This window comes from Amia ocellicauda, chromosome 3, assembly GCF_036373705.1.
Source record: "Amia ocellicauda isolate fAmiCal2 chromosome 3, fAmiCal2.hap1, whole genome shotgun sequence".
NCBI lineage: Eukaryota > Metazoa > Chordata > Actinopteri > Amiiformes > Amiidae > Amia > Amia ocellicauda.
Window position 1 is genome coordinate 19,247,038 of NC_089852.1, and position 18,602 is coordinate 19,265,639.

At 40.2% G+C, this 18,602-nt stretch overlaps 1 protein-coding gene across 1 annotated transcript in view; it reads right to left on the reverse strand.

Moving 5' to 3' along the window:
• The window catches only part of cpne9 (copine family member IX), a 334,194-nt gene that overhangs the window by 259,408 nt on the left and 56,184 nt on the right, over positions 1 to 18,602 (reverse strand). Inside the window, exon 3 of the mRNA XM_066698379.1 lies at positions 9,689 to 9,735. Within this exon, the coding sequence (XP_066554476.1) occupies positions 9,689 to 9,735 (47 nt within the window). The remainder of the gene's footprint in view (positions 1 to 9,688; positions 9,736 to 18,602) is intronic.

Genomic DNA, 18,602 nt, shown 5'->3' on the forward strand with positions numbered 1-18,602 from the left:
TGGGAGTGCGTCTCCTCAGTTGTAGGCAGCAGTGCCTTCTCTGGTCACAGCACCTCTCTTCTGGTCATGGCAGTGCCTCTTCCAGCCATGGCAGCCTTTTGGTCAAACGTAGGTTCACTTAGGTTCCCGTTACCAAGATTAGATGACTGCATAGATAAGGTTGGATCTGCCACATTTGTCAGTAAACTGGATCTCCTGAAAGGTTACTGGAAAGTACCATTAACCCCTTGTGCCTCGGAGATCTCTGTTTTCGTGACCCCAGATAACTTTCTGCAGTATTCTGTCATGCCCTTCGGGAATGCGCAACGCTCCTGCCACTTTTCAGCGTTTGGTGAATTTAATCTTAATCGGTGTTTTCTAGGCATGGCGGGCTACTATCGTAGTTTTTATAGAAACTTTTCTGCAGTAGTCGCTCAACTTACCAGTCTCCTTAGTCCCTCATCTGCATTTGTTTGGTCCGATGAATGTCAGGATGCCTTTGAACAGGTTAAAGCACTCCTGTGCAGTACTCCTGTTCTCGCCGCCCCTGACTTTGGACGTCCTTTTAAGTTGGAGGTGGATGCGAGTGCTCAAGGAGCGGGTGCTGTCCTGTTGATCACCCCATGTGTTATTTTTCATGGGAATTCAATAAGTGCCAAGTCAATTACTCCACAATCGAGCAGGAAGCATTAGCATTATTATTAGCATTGCAGTTCTTTGAAGTTTATATTGGTTCCAGTGCTCTGCCGATTGTTGTATATACTGATCACAATCCCTTGGTTTTCCTACAGCGCATGTACAACCATAATCAGTGTCTCATGCGCTGGTCCCTCATTGTTCAAAATTACAATGTAGACATCCATCATAAGAAAGGGTATAAGCAATAATATTCTCCGAACCTTTCTCGTGTATAACTACTATACCCTTCACGTAACGTGTTTAGTCCAACTTGTGTCCCCCCCTGATTTTTTTTTCTGTATTGGTTGCTTGTTGCTTGTGGGGGTGTTACGTGCCTGGCGTACGTACGTACGTACTGGCCACTGGCGGTGTTCTCTGTGTCCTGTTGTCCTCCTATCCCTATTGTACGCAGGTGTCACACTGTGATTGGTTCTCGTCCCCGTCACTCAACTCTGCTGTTCCGTGCTGTTCCTGTCCAATCCGATGTCTCCGACTACAGTTTAAAAACCCTGTCATTCCTCCATTTCGGAAGGCGATCAATTGCAATGCCATTTCGTGTTGCTACCCTGTCTGTTTGTGTAAAAAAATACCTTTGTGATTGATTGTGTTTTCCTTGTGTAATTATTCACTGTTTTCTTCTCCGTTTTTGTTCCGTCACATTGTTTTCTGTTATTAACTTTTGTTCAGGGGAGAATGGGTTACCCATGGATACCCATGTGTTTACACGTTTACATGTAGGGATATATGTTGTCTAGCACATTAGGTATTTAGGTAGGGGCGGTGATCACCCCTTTGTATTAGTTGTTAGGCTTAGACAGTTTAGTTAGTGTAGGTAGTTAGGGTTGTTCTGCAAAATCCAAGTCCGGTAGTGGTTTATTCTTTTAGACTAGCTTAGATAGCTTTTGTTTTGTTTCAGTGTTAGCCGACACCGCCCAGGGTGTTTTCCTCTGTGTATATTTGTTTATCATTTGTATAATAATCATCACGTCTGTTTTTGAATACTGTACACTTGTATATACTCCCCTCCCCTTTGTAAATAAACCCTTCATATATATATATATATATATATAGTTGACTTTGTGTTGGTTTTTGCACTCACCTCACTCTTCCACTACTGCGTTTGTGTATTTTATGTTACATTCCCCTTATCCCCTTACATCAGCCACTTGGGGTTGTAACACACAATAATTCAATCTATAGTAATACATCACATATATTTCAACATATGAGTATATACATTTTGAAAATATGAATTCAGCTGTAAAAACAACAAAACACAACCCTTCTGATCTAGAAAACAAAGAATTGAATAATTGGTGGCATCTATTTCTTGTCATAACCTCAAGTCACAGACTGGAAACCTGCCAACCGGGAAAAATAACCTTTTGTACCATCTGCAGTACAACAATGGTTTGCTAGTGGCAGCACTAAGAAAAAAATCATGCATACCTAGTACAAGCATTTCATAGGCTATGTAAGCACTGCTTTACAACATGCAAAAAACAAAACAAAGAAAACGGAGGGAATTTACAGTACATGTAGATTCACCACTATCATACTGGAATGCACAATTCATTATAATTCACTAAGGTCACCTCATACACATTCATGCTACAGCAGATTATTTTTTTCACTCTGTAGTGCTTCCTATTCATGAGCAAAATATAATTCATACCAAGTGTGGGAGTTATAAATTTCCTCAAAGGTTGTGAATGATATTTTTAACTTGGAGAGTCCTTTTAAAAACACAATTTGTGAGTGGCCTCCAAGAATATGGAAAGATCAGAAAGCATTTGGGAGGATTTAGGCTTTCATCCAAACAGGCGGCCAACTTGAACTCGAATCCAAGATTTGTGGTCAATGGAAGTCATATTTTGTATTAATTAAATATTCAACAGAGATGCTATTCCCAATGGTCGGATGATGTTATTAATTCAAATTTTAATACAGGAAACCTGTAGGCAGACCAGGGCATTTACTAATTCACACATCAAGGACATTGATTATCTTAAAGCATGGTTATATTTTGTAACCAGCAGGCTCTTGTAGTGCAACAAAAACAACAAATGTAAAAAAAATAGTAGATTCCATTTACTGTAATTTACCTGTTCTACAATGTCAAAAATCACTTGTTTTTATAGCTTTATGAACATTGTGTTTTGAGTAAATTCTTCAAGAATTGTAAGGTATTGGTTTAGGGTAGTGAATTTTGTGATTTCAACTATACTGTTGACATAAACAAAAGACATGATTCCAAGTATGGTAATGTAAAACATTATATACAGAAATCTGACCTTTATGACCATATGTATATGGATCAATGATGTGACGCATGCATTTTGGTGTACCAAGCATATATTACAAATATGACGTATTTATTTGTTATTAAAACTGAATAATATGTCTCAACACTCCTATCTTTATTCACTGATAGGAGTATTTTTCATGAGTATTTAAAACTTTAGGAGCTATTATGCATGATCTCCAATCATCCAAAATCCAAAACTGTCCTCACCTAATATGAAAATACAAAAATGTTACAAAAGCTCTTGCAAAAAAAAAAAAAAAAAAAACCTATAAAACATTAGATCTAACAGTTGGTGTGAGTGTTTGCATTAATGTATACAAATATTGCAAAGACTCTTAATTTCATTTCATTTTTACATGAAAAAACTTTTGTCCCCATATTGGGATTTCTTCCAATGTCATTCCAGACAACAGACATTCAGGAGCATTTTTACATCAGAATGCATTTTGCTAGTCACGTGACAGGACATTACATCATTCAGAAGATTATGAAGGACCCCCAGGCTGTGCAGAAAGTTTAGTAAGTCTCTCCTAAAATGTTGATAATTTGACCTTTTCGCTGGTGCACAAGGGTACTAAATTCTGTGTCATACTGGACAACACCTAAAAAGCATTTATAATATTGTTTTAAAAAATGTATATTTAATGTGAAAGATGACACTGAATAGGTCAAAGTAATACATTTATATAAATGGTTAAGTAATTGCCTGATTCATAAGTTAAAACTTGTATTTTGTCAAACCAGAAAATGATTTTGCCATACCGGAAAATTAACACTTTCTGTTATCCAACAATGTCACTCGTTATCTGGAGTAACTAGTTATACTTTTATGGTTTTTAGAAGTATTTTTAAGTGTGTAGGCATCACATTTACATTGTCATGTTGTTTTAACAACACAACATATTTATAACATGATTTCTGTAGTTTTAGTGTGGATGTCCTTAAATAACAAACGAGCTGACAACATGGTCATTATTGTTTTGTTTTCATTTATGTTTATGCCATGAAGCCACTTGCAAGTTCTAAGAGAATATATAAATCCAAATTCAAAAATAGCATGATTCCTATATATTTCAAATGTTATATCAAAACATTCAATATACTTTTTAATCTGTTGAAATGTTAATGCATTGAACTGACTTCATGTCATAAATGAGTTGTTGTTGCCATTTTTTTAAATGACATTTGTTTACATGTTTGTATAACCAAAAAAATGGTTAATGTGCTGAAAATGATTAAGTTAATGTTTTTAAATCTTAAAATGTTTTACTGCTATGGTTATATCAAATAGCCAATGCCTTGAGTGGAATTGTATTGCATCAAAGTGACTGCTCACTTCTGATTTATTTACTGATAATTAAAAATAAAAAAAGATAAAATTTAGTGACTCTCACTCTCGGTTAAATACAGAATTATCTTTGTTGCTGAGACTGTTTTTAGATATCATCCCATATGAAATCCCAGTCATTCTGAGTAACAATATCAGTCAGGTAGGACAACAAAGATTTTTCTTGTAAAAATAAAGTCAGTGTCCTTGAGATAATAACAATAATCATATAATTTTTACTAGAAAGCAGTTTCAGACATTTCCCAGCATTTATCTGCATTCAGCATTTATAATCCGTGAGATTAACTGTGATATATATATATATATATATATATATATATATACACACTCACCTAAAGGATTATTAGGAACACCATACTAATACTGTGTTTGACCCCCTTTCGCCTTCAGAACTGCCTTAATTCTACGTGGCATTGATTCAACAAGGTGCTGAAAGCATTCTTTACAAATGTTGGCCCATATTGATAGGATCGCATCTTGCAGTTGATGGAGATTTGTGGGATGCACATCCAGGGCACGAAGCTCCCGTTCCACCTCATCCCAAAGATGCTCTATTGGGTTGAGATCTGGTGACTGTGGGGGCCAGTTTAGTACAGTGAACTCATTGTCATGTTCAAGAAACCAATTTGAAATGATTCGACCTTTGTGACATGGTGCATTATCCTGCTGGAAGTAGCCATCAGAGGATGGGTACATGGTGGTCATAAAGGGATGGACATGGTCAGAAACAATGCTCAGGTAGGCCGTGGCATTTAAACGATGCCCAATTGGCACTAAGGGGCCTAAAGTGTGCCAAGAAAACATCCCCCACACCATTACACCACCACCACCAGCCTGCACAGTGGTAACAAGGCATGATGGATCCATGTTCTCATTCTGTTTACGCCAAATTCTGACTCTACCATCTGAATGTCTCAACAGAAATCGAGACTCATCAGACCAGGCAACATTTTTCCAGTCTTCAACTGTCCAATTTTGGTGAGCTTGTGCAAATTGTAGCCTCTTTTTCCTATTTGTAGTGGAGATGAGTGGTACCCGGTGGGGTCTTCTGCTGTTGTAGCCCATCCGCCTCAAGGTTGTACGTGTTGTGGCTTCACAAATGCTTTGCTGCATACCTCGGTTGTAACGAGTGGTTATTTCAGTCAAAGTTGCTCTTCTATCAGCTTGAATCAGTCGGCCCATTCTCCTCTGACCTCTAGCATCAACAAGGCATTTTCGCCCACAGGACTGCCGCATACTGGATGTTTTTCCCTTTTCACACCATTCTTTGTAAACCCTAGAAATGGTTGTGCGTGAAAATCCCAGTAACTGAGCAGATTGTGAAATACTCAGACCGGCCCCTCTGGCACCAACAACCATGTCACGCTCAAAATTGCTTAAATCACCTTTCTTTCCCATTCAGACATTCAGTTTGGAGTTCAGGAGATTGTCTTGACCAGGACCACACCCCTAAATGCATTGAAGCAACTGCCATGTGATTGGTTGGTTAGATAATTGCATTAATGAGAAATTGAACAGGTGTTCCTAATAATCCTTTAGGTGAGTGTATATATATATATATATATATATATATATATATATATATATATATATATATATATATATATATTTTTTTTTTTCTTGGCTGAATCTTTGTTGAGATCAAACTATGAATACTTATAACCCACTCTATGCTGGCAAAGTCAAATAATTTGCAAATCTATCAATGTTATCTGGTATGACATTTTTGATACTATAAATTGTATGATTTATAATAAAAAAGTATTAATGATTATTTTCAGAAATAAAACTTTTTGAAATATATGCATAACATTCTAATGAAGGTAGAAAGAGCTTTGATTTGTATTTTAAACATTTATTTTGTTTATTTTACCATTTTAAAATCCTTATTCATCACTGACACACAAACACTTAACCCCAATGTTACAGACTCTAAACCAAACTGTAACCCTAACCTTATACATACATGTGTTCAACATCAGAACTCAGGAAGTGCATAAGATAGTCAGTCATTATACCTGTGGTATCTATACATTAATTAATTAAAAGTCTGTGTCCATTATTGTATAGTGTGACCAGTTAAGGCTTACATCTAAGATAGTTAGTACAATTTAGAAGATAGGAAGTCCTAAACAGAAGATAATTCCAATGAAAATAAAAGACTATGGAGTAGTGTTTTTTAATTTAAATCATCTTTGCACACAAAATCTACCCAGTTAGGTCTGCCATGTCTGCTGGAAACATGTTTTGTTCAAAACCATGAAAACAGAAAGTGGGAACCATTTTCACAAAAGAACCACTAAATCACTATCCATTATAGCTTTGTATTCTAGGGTTCCATTAAATTCAATCAATATGTCGCAATGATGCAAGCATGGAAATCCCAGAAGGCAATTTCAGAATGCATCTAACTACCCATTTGGCAAGGGTAAATACAGTCTTTCTTATATAATTAAATATTGATATTCAGAATGCAATATATACCATTTAGTTGACCCTTAATAACTTCAGGCACAAGATACAGTTATCTAATTTGCACACAAAAAAATAATTGAACTTTTATATTGTAGTGTACATGTATATTATTATTTGTATATGTGTTTTTAAGCACTAAACATTTCTACATCAATTAATTGCAATATTCATTTCAGCAATGTTCTGGTTTGCTCTTTTTACAGGCTGAAAAGTTTTTCCATGTTCATTCTGCATTCATTTTCAAATATGGAACTTTCCCCAGCTCATTACACATTTCACAAGTCTTTAGTAATATTGACCAGAATAGAGAAGGAGCAAGAACTTACTTTAACTAGATATGTAGTAAAAATTAAACATTAAACACTTTAGGAAGCTGGCTTCATAAATACTGGGGAGTCTCTGTTGTTGGAGGAGCACTGGGAACATTGATTGTTGCATTTACGCTCAGCTTTAATAGTCAAATTTGTTTCTGTTTGTTTGATTTTATCAATAGAGTTCTGTCATTTCCTTTCACTCCAATCCTATAAATTAAGTTTATAAAATAAATAAATAAATTGTATTATTGAGACGGAATTCAATGTTTTGTTTATCTCTAAGAGCAAATAGATATTTAACAAAAAAAACATAATTGGTATCTCCTGTTGGGTTCATTCTTGGCTTCAATTACTTATGACCTCTTTTTACAACCTCTGTTTCAAGAGTTTAAGCAGTCCACTGTCTACAAACAAGTTATCATTCACACTTCAGCAGGACTCTACGCTGACTTTTTTCTTCAGGAGCACTCTGCCCCTAAATTGAAAAATTAGGGGCACAGTCCAATATTTAGGGGCACACTCAAAAATACCAAAAAACATAATCATAAATGATTAATATGTAATGCTAAATTGAAAAACAAATGCAATAATGTTCAATACATTTAAATTCAGTGCAGTACAGTGGAGACTCATGGGGGGCAGTGGCTCAAACCAAATAAGGGGCAATTCTAGAGAAGTGCGGTCCAGGGGGGCAGTCAGGTCATATAGGGCACTTTCGGGGGGAAAAACGCAGGGCCCCCCCCACCCCCACCCCCACCCCCCCTCTGCATGTCACTGTGTAAATACATGCACACAGTAGCGCCACTGCAAACTCAAAACGAAACTCAAACATTTCCATTTGTTTTTTCGTTTATGAATTCAATATGTATGGCACTAGTTTGATCATATAGTATAATGCACCACGGCTGTGCAACGCACTTCATGACACTCCGGGGTGCACCCTACACATATAAAGAAATGTCTTAAAAATCACTTTTTGGAAAAAAGTTTTGAGGGATCTCTGTTAGTTATAAGTTTTAAAATTATCTTTGTATTGCTTGCTCTTTTTGTACTATGTCTGTATTGACTGTTGCTTGAATTTAGCGCGTGGGTATAATAAGAGCGCGTTTAAAAAAAGTATAATAATAATGAAGTTGAGGAGGTAAAGAAACGTGCGTAGCTTGCGAGACGCACATCAGCTCAAGTAACGGGAGATGCCGAGTACTGAGTGCGGTTTAAACGGATCCAATGTGCTGTCCTTCGGATCCAGAGGCAGCAGCCTGCAGCAGCTGAGCGTCTCTGCGGTGCTCTGCGGCATTGTCGTGCTCGCCATGTGTCTTCAGCTTTGCACATGTTTTCAGTGTAAATTCAATGTAAAGTACTCCTATCATTCCCACATGTCTATTTGCTGCCTCCGTCATCTCTCAAGGTATTGTTTAGTAGCTGCGCCCCAGGTAGACCAAACTAATCGATGATTAATTACATTTTAAGATTTTAGTAGATTTTAACAATCAACATTATCGCTAAGTTGTTGCAGCCCCGCTGTCGCTGAGTACTATTAGAAATTGAATTGACAGCAGTTTGGTATACATAGTCTTAAAGCACTAGGGTGTTGGCACTTACTAAAATGTCTAGGTTCACAAACTCTTTAAGTGCTCTGGTTTACATACTTTACTACGCTCAGGTACAAATATAGTAAAAGACCCTCTTCAACACTTGACTGGAGATCTTGGTCCTATTCTTGCAGAAGATACCAGTCTCTATCAGAACAAGCTTTAACTCAAAGTACTTTGTGGTGTCCAAGAAAGATGGCACAAAGGGTTGGCCCTGTCCTCAACTGGATTGTTGACACTATTGGCCAGATGTACTAAATGGTCGCTTATGTTTAAGAGTCTTAGTTGGAAACTTGTAGTAAACTTAGTCAGAAATGACAGGTGACATGTACTAAACAAGAGCAATCACTTTTCATGGTTTAATTGGTTTTTTTTTGCGGAAGTGAAAAAAAAAAAAGTATTTACGGTTAAACCGTTGATGAGTATTTAATTCTGATATTTCAGCCTTTGTTAGCTTTGTTTTAAATTGTTCAATACCTTAATCCTTTGTATATGTAACTATCTTGCAAAAAAGGTGATATGAGATATTTAAATCGATAATAATACACTATTAGTATTATTATTATTATATTTGTTGTATGGAGATAGTGGCCATCCTTTACATCTGTTCTGACACCGGTATCGAATCCAACGAATCCAACGAATCCAACGAATCCAACATCTACATGGAAGAGCACAATACCCAGGTACTTATAAGGATCAGGGCGGTGATTGAGCATAGCTTCATTGTGCAATGCATTTGTTTTTTCTCTCTATTTTCATTACTGGCAGAATGAGAGGAATTACAGCACTGGCCTAAAATATGCATATATTATCTCTCAAGTTCTGTTATGGGAAATCCCTTCTGAGTTTCACTTAAAACACAAACTGCACAGATTCATCATTCATTACATGTATCCAGTTAATAATTTTCACCATGCGTAAGCATACACATTAATACATTAATAAAACAGCACAAATAAAGATAACAAATATGAAATATGTTCAGACTTACCTCCCTCCACTCCTTGGTCCCAATTCCTTGCAAATACAGCACAACAACTACAAAGAGAAAAAGACAGTGCTTTTATTACCAAGAGGTAAACCTTTTTTTTTCCCCAAATGCTTTGTAGAACAAAATAATCCTACTATATGATGTATAGAGGGTCATCCTCCTCATCAGATATATAATATAAACAATTATTTAAATAATTAAGATTTCTAAACTTGTTATTTGAACCACTTAATGTGGTTAAGTACATTCAAGTTTGCACAGGTTGCATTAATATGACTTTTCTGAGTCGAGTAATGAATAACCATAGGAGGCAGGGACTTTTATCTTTATCTATTATTTGTACTTAGATGAAGATCAGATCACATTTTAGGTCAAATTAACACAGGAATACAGATCATTCTCACTGCTGTACTCTTAGTAATCACATTAGCGACAGCTGATAGGCAAAACAATCCTCTTTGAAATGTTTAATACAAACTATCAAGTTGGCATTAAACTATAGTGAGTTCACTTTACTTGCCTAATCAATTCAGCCCAAACTTTCTTTCTGATGGACATGCTTATAAAATTAGTGGTTATATTAGAACAATCTGCCACAATACAGTGTTTAGGCATATCTGAACTTGACATTTAAATATGTTCAAATAATTCATAAGAGAATACATACATTTGCTATACACAGATTTGTACAATGAGAATACTCTTCAACCTGTGACGCCAAAGCGACAATCATGATCAGAGAAATAATGTTACTGGTAATGTTTGTAGGGACATTGAAATTGAAAAATGTTAACAATTAATGCATTAACATATATTATAATGTTGACATGTAAAAAGTTGTTGTGAACTTGATAGTTGGACAGGCAATTGTGGATTTTAACATAACATCTTACTTCATATTTAGTTTCTTTGAAAATCAACTATACTATACTAGTTTCACAAATCAGTTGGTGTTACAAGCATTACAAAATCAAGCTCAGTATGCTGTTACATCATGGATATTAATTATACAGAGTGTGGCATGCCACGAAGCCACTGTTGGTGGAGACAGGAAAGTTTAATTAGACACAGAAATTGCCTTTTTAAGCAAAACAACTTAAAAAATACCAAACACCCTCCCCTCTTGGCTCTCCAACCAAATTACTAATTATTGGGGGAGAGGAAGAGATTGTCAACACATTTCTTGATTGAGAGAAACACAAAGGATTTCCAGTTAAAACGGTGACCAATAATTCAACAAAATATGAATGTACTAGATTTATAAAGTAGACAGTGTTGGGTTCGTTACTGATAAAACGTAATATATTAGTCGTTATTCGTTTCTTGAGAAAAAGTAATAATATTAGTATTACATATTAGTTAATTCAAAATGTAGTGCATTATATGACTCGTTATATTACCCGCTACATTCCTTCCTTTTGCCCTGCAAAACAATGTGACTAATCTCCATAGTCTGGCAATGTGTGTGTTAAATGTGCGCAAAACAAATAAACTGTAACTTAAGCCATGGGTTACCTTAGTTCTCGGGTCAGTAGTGTAGAAAACTAAATTAATCTGGCTAGACAATATTACCTTACTTCTACACAAGCTTTATTAATCTTCATTACAAAGGCTCAGCAATAAAATTGGTGGTCTGCTATAAACTGCGTAACAATTAAAACAGTAAATACAAATCAAGTGGAAGCACAGTAGGGATCGCTGTGCACTCAAAAACACTGTAAAATCAAATGCATATTTCAGTTTACTAGCTTCATTATAACCATTAGTAACAGCACTTAATCATTTATTTTAATTGAGACAACCTTTGACAAAGAATAATGGTCACTGTTGTCTGTATTAAACTACATGAACCTTGAATGAAAAAAGTTTTGGAATCCCGCCTTACTTTTATAAATGAAGAAGGTGATTGGCCACACGTGTCTTCTGCAAGTAATTGGCTGTGTTTTTGATAAGAATGTCCTGAAAAATGATTGTCTGCATAAAAAATTATTGACAGTTACTCCAATGGCCAATGCCAGCATTTTGAATCATGTGTGGACATAGGTTGCCTGGAGAGGGAGTGGGGCTGTATTTGAAACTGCATACTACCCATATTATACACCGATCAGCCATAACATTATGTCAGTGGGTGGGATATATTAGGCAGCAAGTGAACATTTTGTCCTCAAAGTTGATGTGTTAGAAACAGGAAAAATGGGCAAGCATAAGGATCTAAGCGACTTTGACAAGGGCCAAATTGTGATGACTAGACGAGTGGGTCAGAGCATCTCCAAAACTGCAGCTCTTGTGGGGTGTTCATGGTCTGCAGTTGAAGAGGCCCCAAATACTCCCCCGTACATGGGGTTAACAAAGAGCACATAATGAGACCAGCTTCTACCGGTTTGTACCAGATGCATCTCTCTGCAGACACACAATACAAATTTAGTACAGAACGTACATTCTAGTAAAACCACAAGAAGATGGGGAAGTGGGCACACAACCCCCCTTTGCCTATCTCGAAGTGCGTTAGATACGTGTGGAATATAAATAACGAAATGGTCACATATGTCTCCATATTTGGGCATAAAATAGAAAATATTGTGTTTAAGCTTAATCAGGTAGATAGTGAGGATATCATAAAATAAGGAGTTGTCTCCCCCTTATTGGTTCAAACTCACCTTGTCCAGGAGATCGCAGTATGTATATAAATCATGTAAGCTCTATAATTTTAGGGAAGTAAGGACAGAGACCTGCGTGTTTGTGTGTATTACTTTTCTCCAAGCGGCTTGAATAAAGACTGTTTGATTCAATCTACTCTACAGTCAGATTTCTAAAAGCAATTAAAAAGGGGATTCTTCAGTTGGCGTCGTGAACAGGATATTGATGGAAAACCGGGTATTCTCCACTTATCATCTCCAGAATGATGGGAGAGTAGGTTACTTTACCACCTATATAGATTAAGAGAGATATAGTTGGGGAAGCCCCGGGATTCCGTACAGACGCGATATTAAAACGAAACCAAACACATCAGACAGGCTGTTAGAGTGATTGCTTTATACAGGTCTGATTGTGTTCTCGAGATTTGTTTGGTTACCCCGGGAAGGTTTTTGTGCAGCATAGTCTGTCAAAAAAATTGTGTTTTGTAATCCCTGGTCGAATTCATACACTCGGAAGCCCTGAGTAAGTCTCTGCAGGAGGCGCTGGCTTAACGCAGTGCATTCTGGCTTAGGCATTCGAAGGAACATAGTAGTGATCCCTGGTCGAATTCATACACTTGGAAGCCCCGAGTGAGTCTCTGCAGAAGGCACTGGCTTAGTGCAGTGAATTCTGGCTTAGACATTCGAAGGGACATAGTAGTGCTGGCTGTTCGAATTCATACATTCGAAGTCCCCGAGTGAGTCTTTACAGAAAACGCTGGCTTAGCGCAGTGTATACTGGTTTAGACATTCGAAAGCGGCAGATATGTGTATTGTGCCTGGTTGCCCCGAGCGGGTCTGCGCAGCTTGGATTAGCTTGGCGCAGATATTTGTGTTTGGAATAACTGTCTTATACTGGATACATTTCCCCCGCACGTTCTGAGGAAACGGAGATGGTTACAGATGATTTTATTTTGGATTAGACTAGCCCGAACTGGCAGATTCTGCCTAAGCATGCAGCAAATAACTGTGTTATGTGCAAAGTTAGACACAAAAGTACTGCCAGGCGGATCTCAAAGAGTACTTAAGTGTATTTCGGTCAGATTGTTTAAACCCCAACATAATAGATCCAGTTAGACATATATATATTTATATATATATATATATATATATATATATATATATGTATGACTTCAATTAGAAAAACTCAAGACATAGGACTGGGGAATGGGCTTGTGTGGAAACAAAAGATGTGCAAGAATGCACAGATTTGATCACTGTCTTTGTCAAGGATGTGAAAAACGCCCTAGGACAAAGTAAAGGAAATTGGGGATTAGTAGTAGGCATTAAACAAAACAAAGGTGAGTCAGTAATAGATTATGCTGAAAGAAAATTCACAGCCTATCAAGAACACTCTGGAGACGATAGAGCCGACAGAGACCAAGCCGTGTTTCTGTCAATGTTGAAAGATGGCAATTCACAGACACATCAAAACATCCTAGCTAAGGGAATATCTGTTGGAAACACATATCAGGAGTTAGTGCGGTGGGCTGCTGAGATAGAAACTAAAGCAAACAAAACAGCAGAAACTAACAAAATAATCCCCTTAGCTGCAGTCGCCACCTCCCCGACCGGGCAGTATTTTGGGTGTGGTCTTCAGGCCACGCATCCCGAAACTGTAAGAATCCAAAGGTGGCACCGAGTCGTACTCGACAAACATGTACAGTCTGTGGAAAGTCGGGTCACCATCAAAACAATTGTTGGATAGCGGGACGTGGCAATCCACCACCCAATTTCCAAAGAAACAGAAACCAACCTCAGGTGTCTGAGCAGCCACGTACTGAAGATCTGTTGAAAATTATACAGGATCTGACACGCCAAATACATAATAAATAGGACATCGCGGCCTCCTCAGTCAGCACAGGGGATCCAAGATACACATAACGGCATTGTTAGGAGGCCGGCAATGCACAATGTTAGTGGACACAGGCACTTCTGTTTCGATAACCGACCTTCCTCTTCCTACCACGCGAAAGAAAATTCATATTTCTGGTGTAGGGGGTGCTGCTTTAGTTGCGTTTTTAAGCACCCCCAGCTTTTAGAGATAGGCGATTTCTTAATCCCCACTTCTTTTTGGGTGTGCAAAAACCCAGAAGGAACTATATTAGGCATTGACATTCTCCGTGTAGCAAGGGCTTTAGTAGACGCAAGGAATAATCAGATACATTGGAAAACCCCTACGGGCTCGCACAACAGCTTAACACACACACTGACACTGTGTGTCAGTATCAGCCATTTCTCCCACAGGCATTACGCCTCCCCCACAGTGGCCTGCTGATGGCTGTGGTGCTGTCTGTGCTGCACTTCCCCATATCTGGGCCAGACACAAACAAGATTGCGGTTTGGCTCAGGTCCCACCTTTTTCTGTCCCTGGTGAAGTGCACCCAGCACACAAGCAATATCCGATTAAACCTGCTGCTGTAGCTGCTGTACGGAAAATAGTGTTCTAACTTCAGCAGGCCGGCATCATAAGACACGCACACTCAACTACTAACTCACCTATCTGGCCAGTTGCCAAACCAGACGGCTCTTGGCATCTCACAATAGACTATACACACTTAAATAAGGTTACACCATGCCTGCATCCCATAGATGCTAACCCCTCAACAATCTTTAATGCTGTTGAAGCATCTCATGCTATATTTTCAGTTTTGGATATATCCAATGGTTTTTGGAGCCTTCCTCTGCACCCCGATTCACAAGACAAATTTGCTTTCACAGTAGGTTCACAGCATTTCACCTGGACACGCCTACCCCAGGGGTTTCACAATAGCCCCACACTGTTCCATCAAGCTCTAGCTTCTTTTCTAGAACCCCTTGATCTTACTCCTTGGGGCTCCTCATGCATCCAATATGTTTATGACATTCTAATCACTTCTCCAGATACGACCTCCCACATGGGGGTTCTATCTCTCGTTCTGTCCACAGCAGGTTTTTAAAGTCAATCCACGCAAAGCATAGATGCCAAATCTGAAGTCTAATATCTGGGCCATCTCCTGTCTGTAGGACACAAGTCTATGACCGTGGACCGTAAACAAGCCATTCTTCAGATGCCTGTTCTACACAATGTCAAAGTAATGGGATTATTAAACTATTGCCGCTCTTTTATTCCCAATTTCACGCAGGTTTCACAACCCACCCAGGACCTGCTGCACGGCAGTCCTGGGCCGCTGGACTCCATCTGCTTGGGACCTCCTCAAACTGAAGCCTACAGTCTTCTCAAACAGGCCCTGGCGTCCGCTCCCGCTCTTGGATTGTCGGACCATACTTCCCCCTTTCACTTACACTTTCATGCTGATGGCTCCTTTTACACGGCAGTTCTGATGCAGGACCATGGTGGTTGCGATCGCCCTGTGGCCTACTTCTCCTCTAAGCAGCCTGCCGCCACAGCAGGCATGCACCCCTGTATGTCCACTGTCAACTGTGCAGCTTGGGCGGTGTCTGCCAGCGAGCCTTTGGTTCTCTGCTCCGATTTAATCCTTCATACTCAACATACCATTGTCGCCCTCTGACACACAGGTAAGTTCCACTCAGTCTCTGATTCCTGCCGTGCTTGCTGGGAGGCTGTTTTACATTGTCCATCCACATTGTCAAAGACACTCGTTGTAATCCCGCTTCAGGCCTCCTAACCGAGGGGCCACCACACTCACGTCCTGATGTCCTCTGCCACGACGATTACTCAATTCTCTGAACAACCTCTAGCTTTCCCGGACAGCGAGCTATACGTGGATATTTCCCGTTTTTATTCTGATGGTGTGCCGCACACTGGTTGGGCTGTGGTCTCTCAAAACGGTCAGGTTATGGAGTCTGGCTCTCTCCCGGGTCATTGCTCTGCTCAAAGTGGCAGAACTGGTGGCCTTAACAGAAACCTGCTCCCTTGCATCTGGCCAAACTGTGAATATTTTCACTGACAGCCGCTATGCCTGGGGTGTGGTGCATGATTATATGGCCATGTGGCAACGCCGGGGTTTTGTCACTACAGATGGGCTCCCTATTAAGAATTTTTCTTGCATCCAAGCCCTCGCCCAGGCCATCTGCCTCCCCCGCTCCTTGGTGGTGGTCAAGATTAAGGCTCACCGCCCTGACTTCTCGGATCCCCATGTTCGGGGAAATTCTTTAGCGGACCACGCTGCGAAGACAGCCCCCGTCTCCTCTCTTTCTGACTCTTCCCGGATCCCTGATGTCAATCTTTCACAGCTTCAAAAGGACGCCTTTGATCCTCCTGTCCATGCCTTGTTCCCACAGGCTTTCCAAGATGCTTCAGGCATATGGCAGCATCCGCATAATTCTGGTGCCATTGCCCCTGCCTGTATACATCACACTCTGCCCGACCAATATCATGGCCCTGCACATACTGGACGTAAAGCTATCCTTGCACAGTTATGCCATCATTGGTGGTGGCCCGGAATGGGCCGAGATGTGGCAGTCTATTGTCAACGTTGCATTCCATGTGCTCAGACCAATCCAGGAAAGCCCATTCACTCTGCACCCTCTCATCAACCCCGTCCACGTGGCCCATGGGAGCACGTACAGATTGATTTTGCTGGCCCTCTCCCTAAATTCCATGGCAAAGCCTACTGTCTTGTTATCATTGACCACTTTACCAAGTGCGTGGAGGCCTTCCCTTGTCGCGATTGTTCTGCAACCACTGTGGCCAGTTTTTGGCCACTGAGGTCATTCCCCGCTGGGGCGTGCCGCGTCAGATGGATTCTGATCAGGGCACACACTTTACGGGGAAGGTTATGAAATTGGCCTGCCTCCTCTTGGGTGTCAGACAACGCTTTCACATACCTTACCACCCACAAAGCAGTGGTCTTGTGGAATGCACTAATCGCACGCTTAAGGAGAGCCTCACGAAGGCCCTCCTTTCTTCTGGTAAAGGCTGGACAGTGGCTCTGCCAGCTGTCTTATATAAGCTGCGTGCTACCCCGTCCCGTCAAACCTCGCTTTCTCCCTATGAGCTTATAAGTGGAGAGGCTATGCAATTGCCTAGTGACCTTTGGGGACCTACGGACCCCTCGGCACCCTTCAGGGACTACCTTCGGTGCAGGCCCTTTGCACACATCTCTCTGCCCTTCATAGCCACACCAGCAATTTGGAATCTCTTCATGATGTTAGTCTCCGATCTTCTGCCCCACCCTCCCTTCCCCCTGTTGGCTCCCATGTCATGGTTTGCCATCTCCCGCCTCGTGCATGTCTACGCCCTCGTTGGTCTGGCCCGCATGTTGTCCTTCTTGCCACAGACTCCTCAGTCTGTGTTGACGGACAGGAGGGAGGTTCTCGGTGGAAACATTGGTAGCAAGTAAAGGTGTATGATATGGACACTAAACCTGTAACTTCTCTTTCAGGAACGTGACCACGGCGGCACTGCAGTATGTATCCTGAGGCGACGAAGTAAACTTCTGCTTTCCTCCCCAGGGTTCTTCATCCTGTTTGTCTGTAGCTTGTGGTCTGTGGCTCACCTGCAGACAACGACGACTACGATGGAGGTTCCACACCATAAGCACCACACGGGGAAAGAACATAACACTTTCCACCAACTCACCATGGCGTTCCGAAAAGCATTAATTAGTCTAAATGTTGGATTTGTATGTATGTACCTGCAGCTGTTGACAGTGGTGCCCCATTGCTGGCACAACCAGTGGAGTGAGGCGAGGGTCAGGACAGCCTTTGGTGGACTCCAGGGGGTTCTGGGCAACACCACTGGGTGCACGGTCACAAGAGATATATGGCCCGTCCGTCTTACCAAAACTAGGCCCAATACAGGAAGACGATACACTCCCCAAGAGGAGAAGTACTCATTAAAATTAGCATATGCTTTCCCCTCTGAAACCTGTATATGTCAGAATGCTTCCTGTAAATGGAGGCTTTAGCAATTGTTCTAGGCATCCTAGGTCCTCGTGATCTATCCCATGAATTCTATCAAACGGGTTATCGCCCCCTAACCAAAATATATCACACTCCCGGAGAGAAACCTTCTATTCATCTGTCCCCGCCACTAATGGCACTTATTGGATTTGCGACCTCAGGGCTTACTGGGTCCTACCAGTCAATTTCACAGGCTGTCGTTACTTGGGGTACTTATATCCTGCGTTACGTAACGTTTCCACACTCCCTGGCATCCCTGCCAACCACCTGCATGAAAGAGAAATAGTTCAAAGTACCAGATTTTATGATACTATTTCCAAACTTTGGTGTAGCTCGCAATACTAAAGAAATCCACCTGATTGCTTCTACAT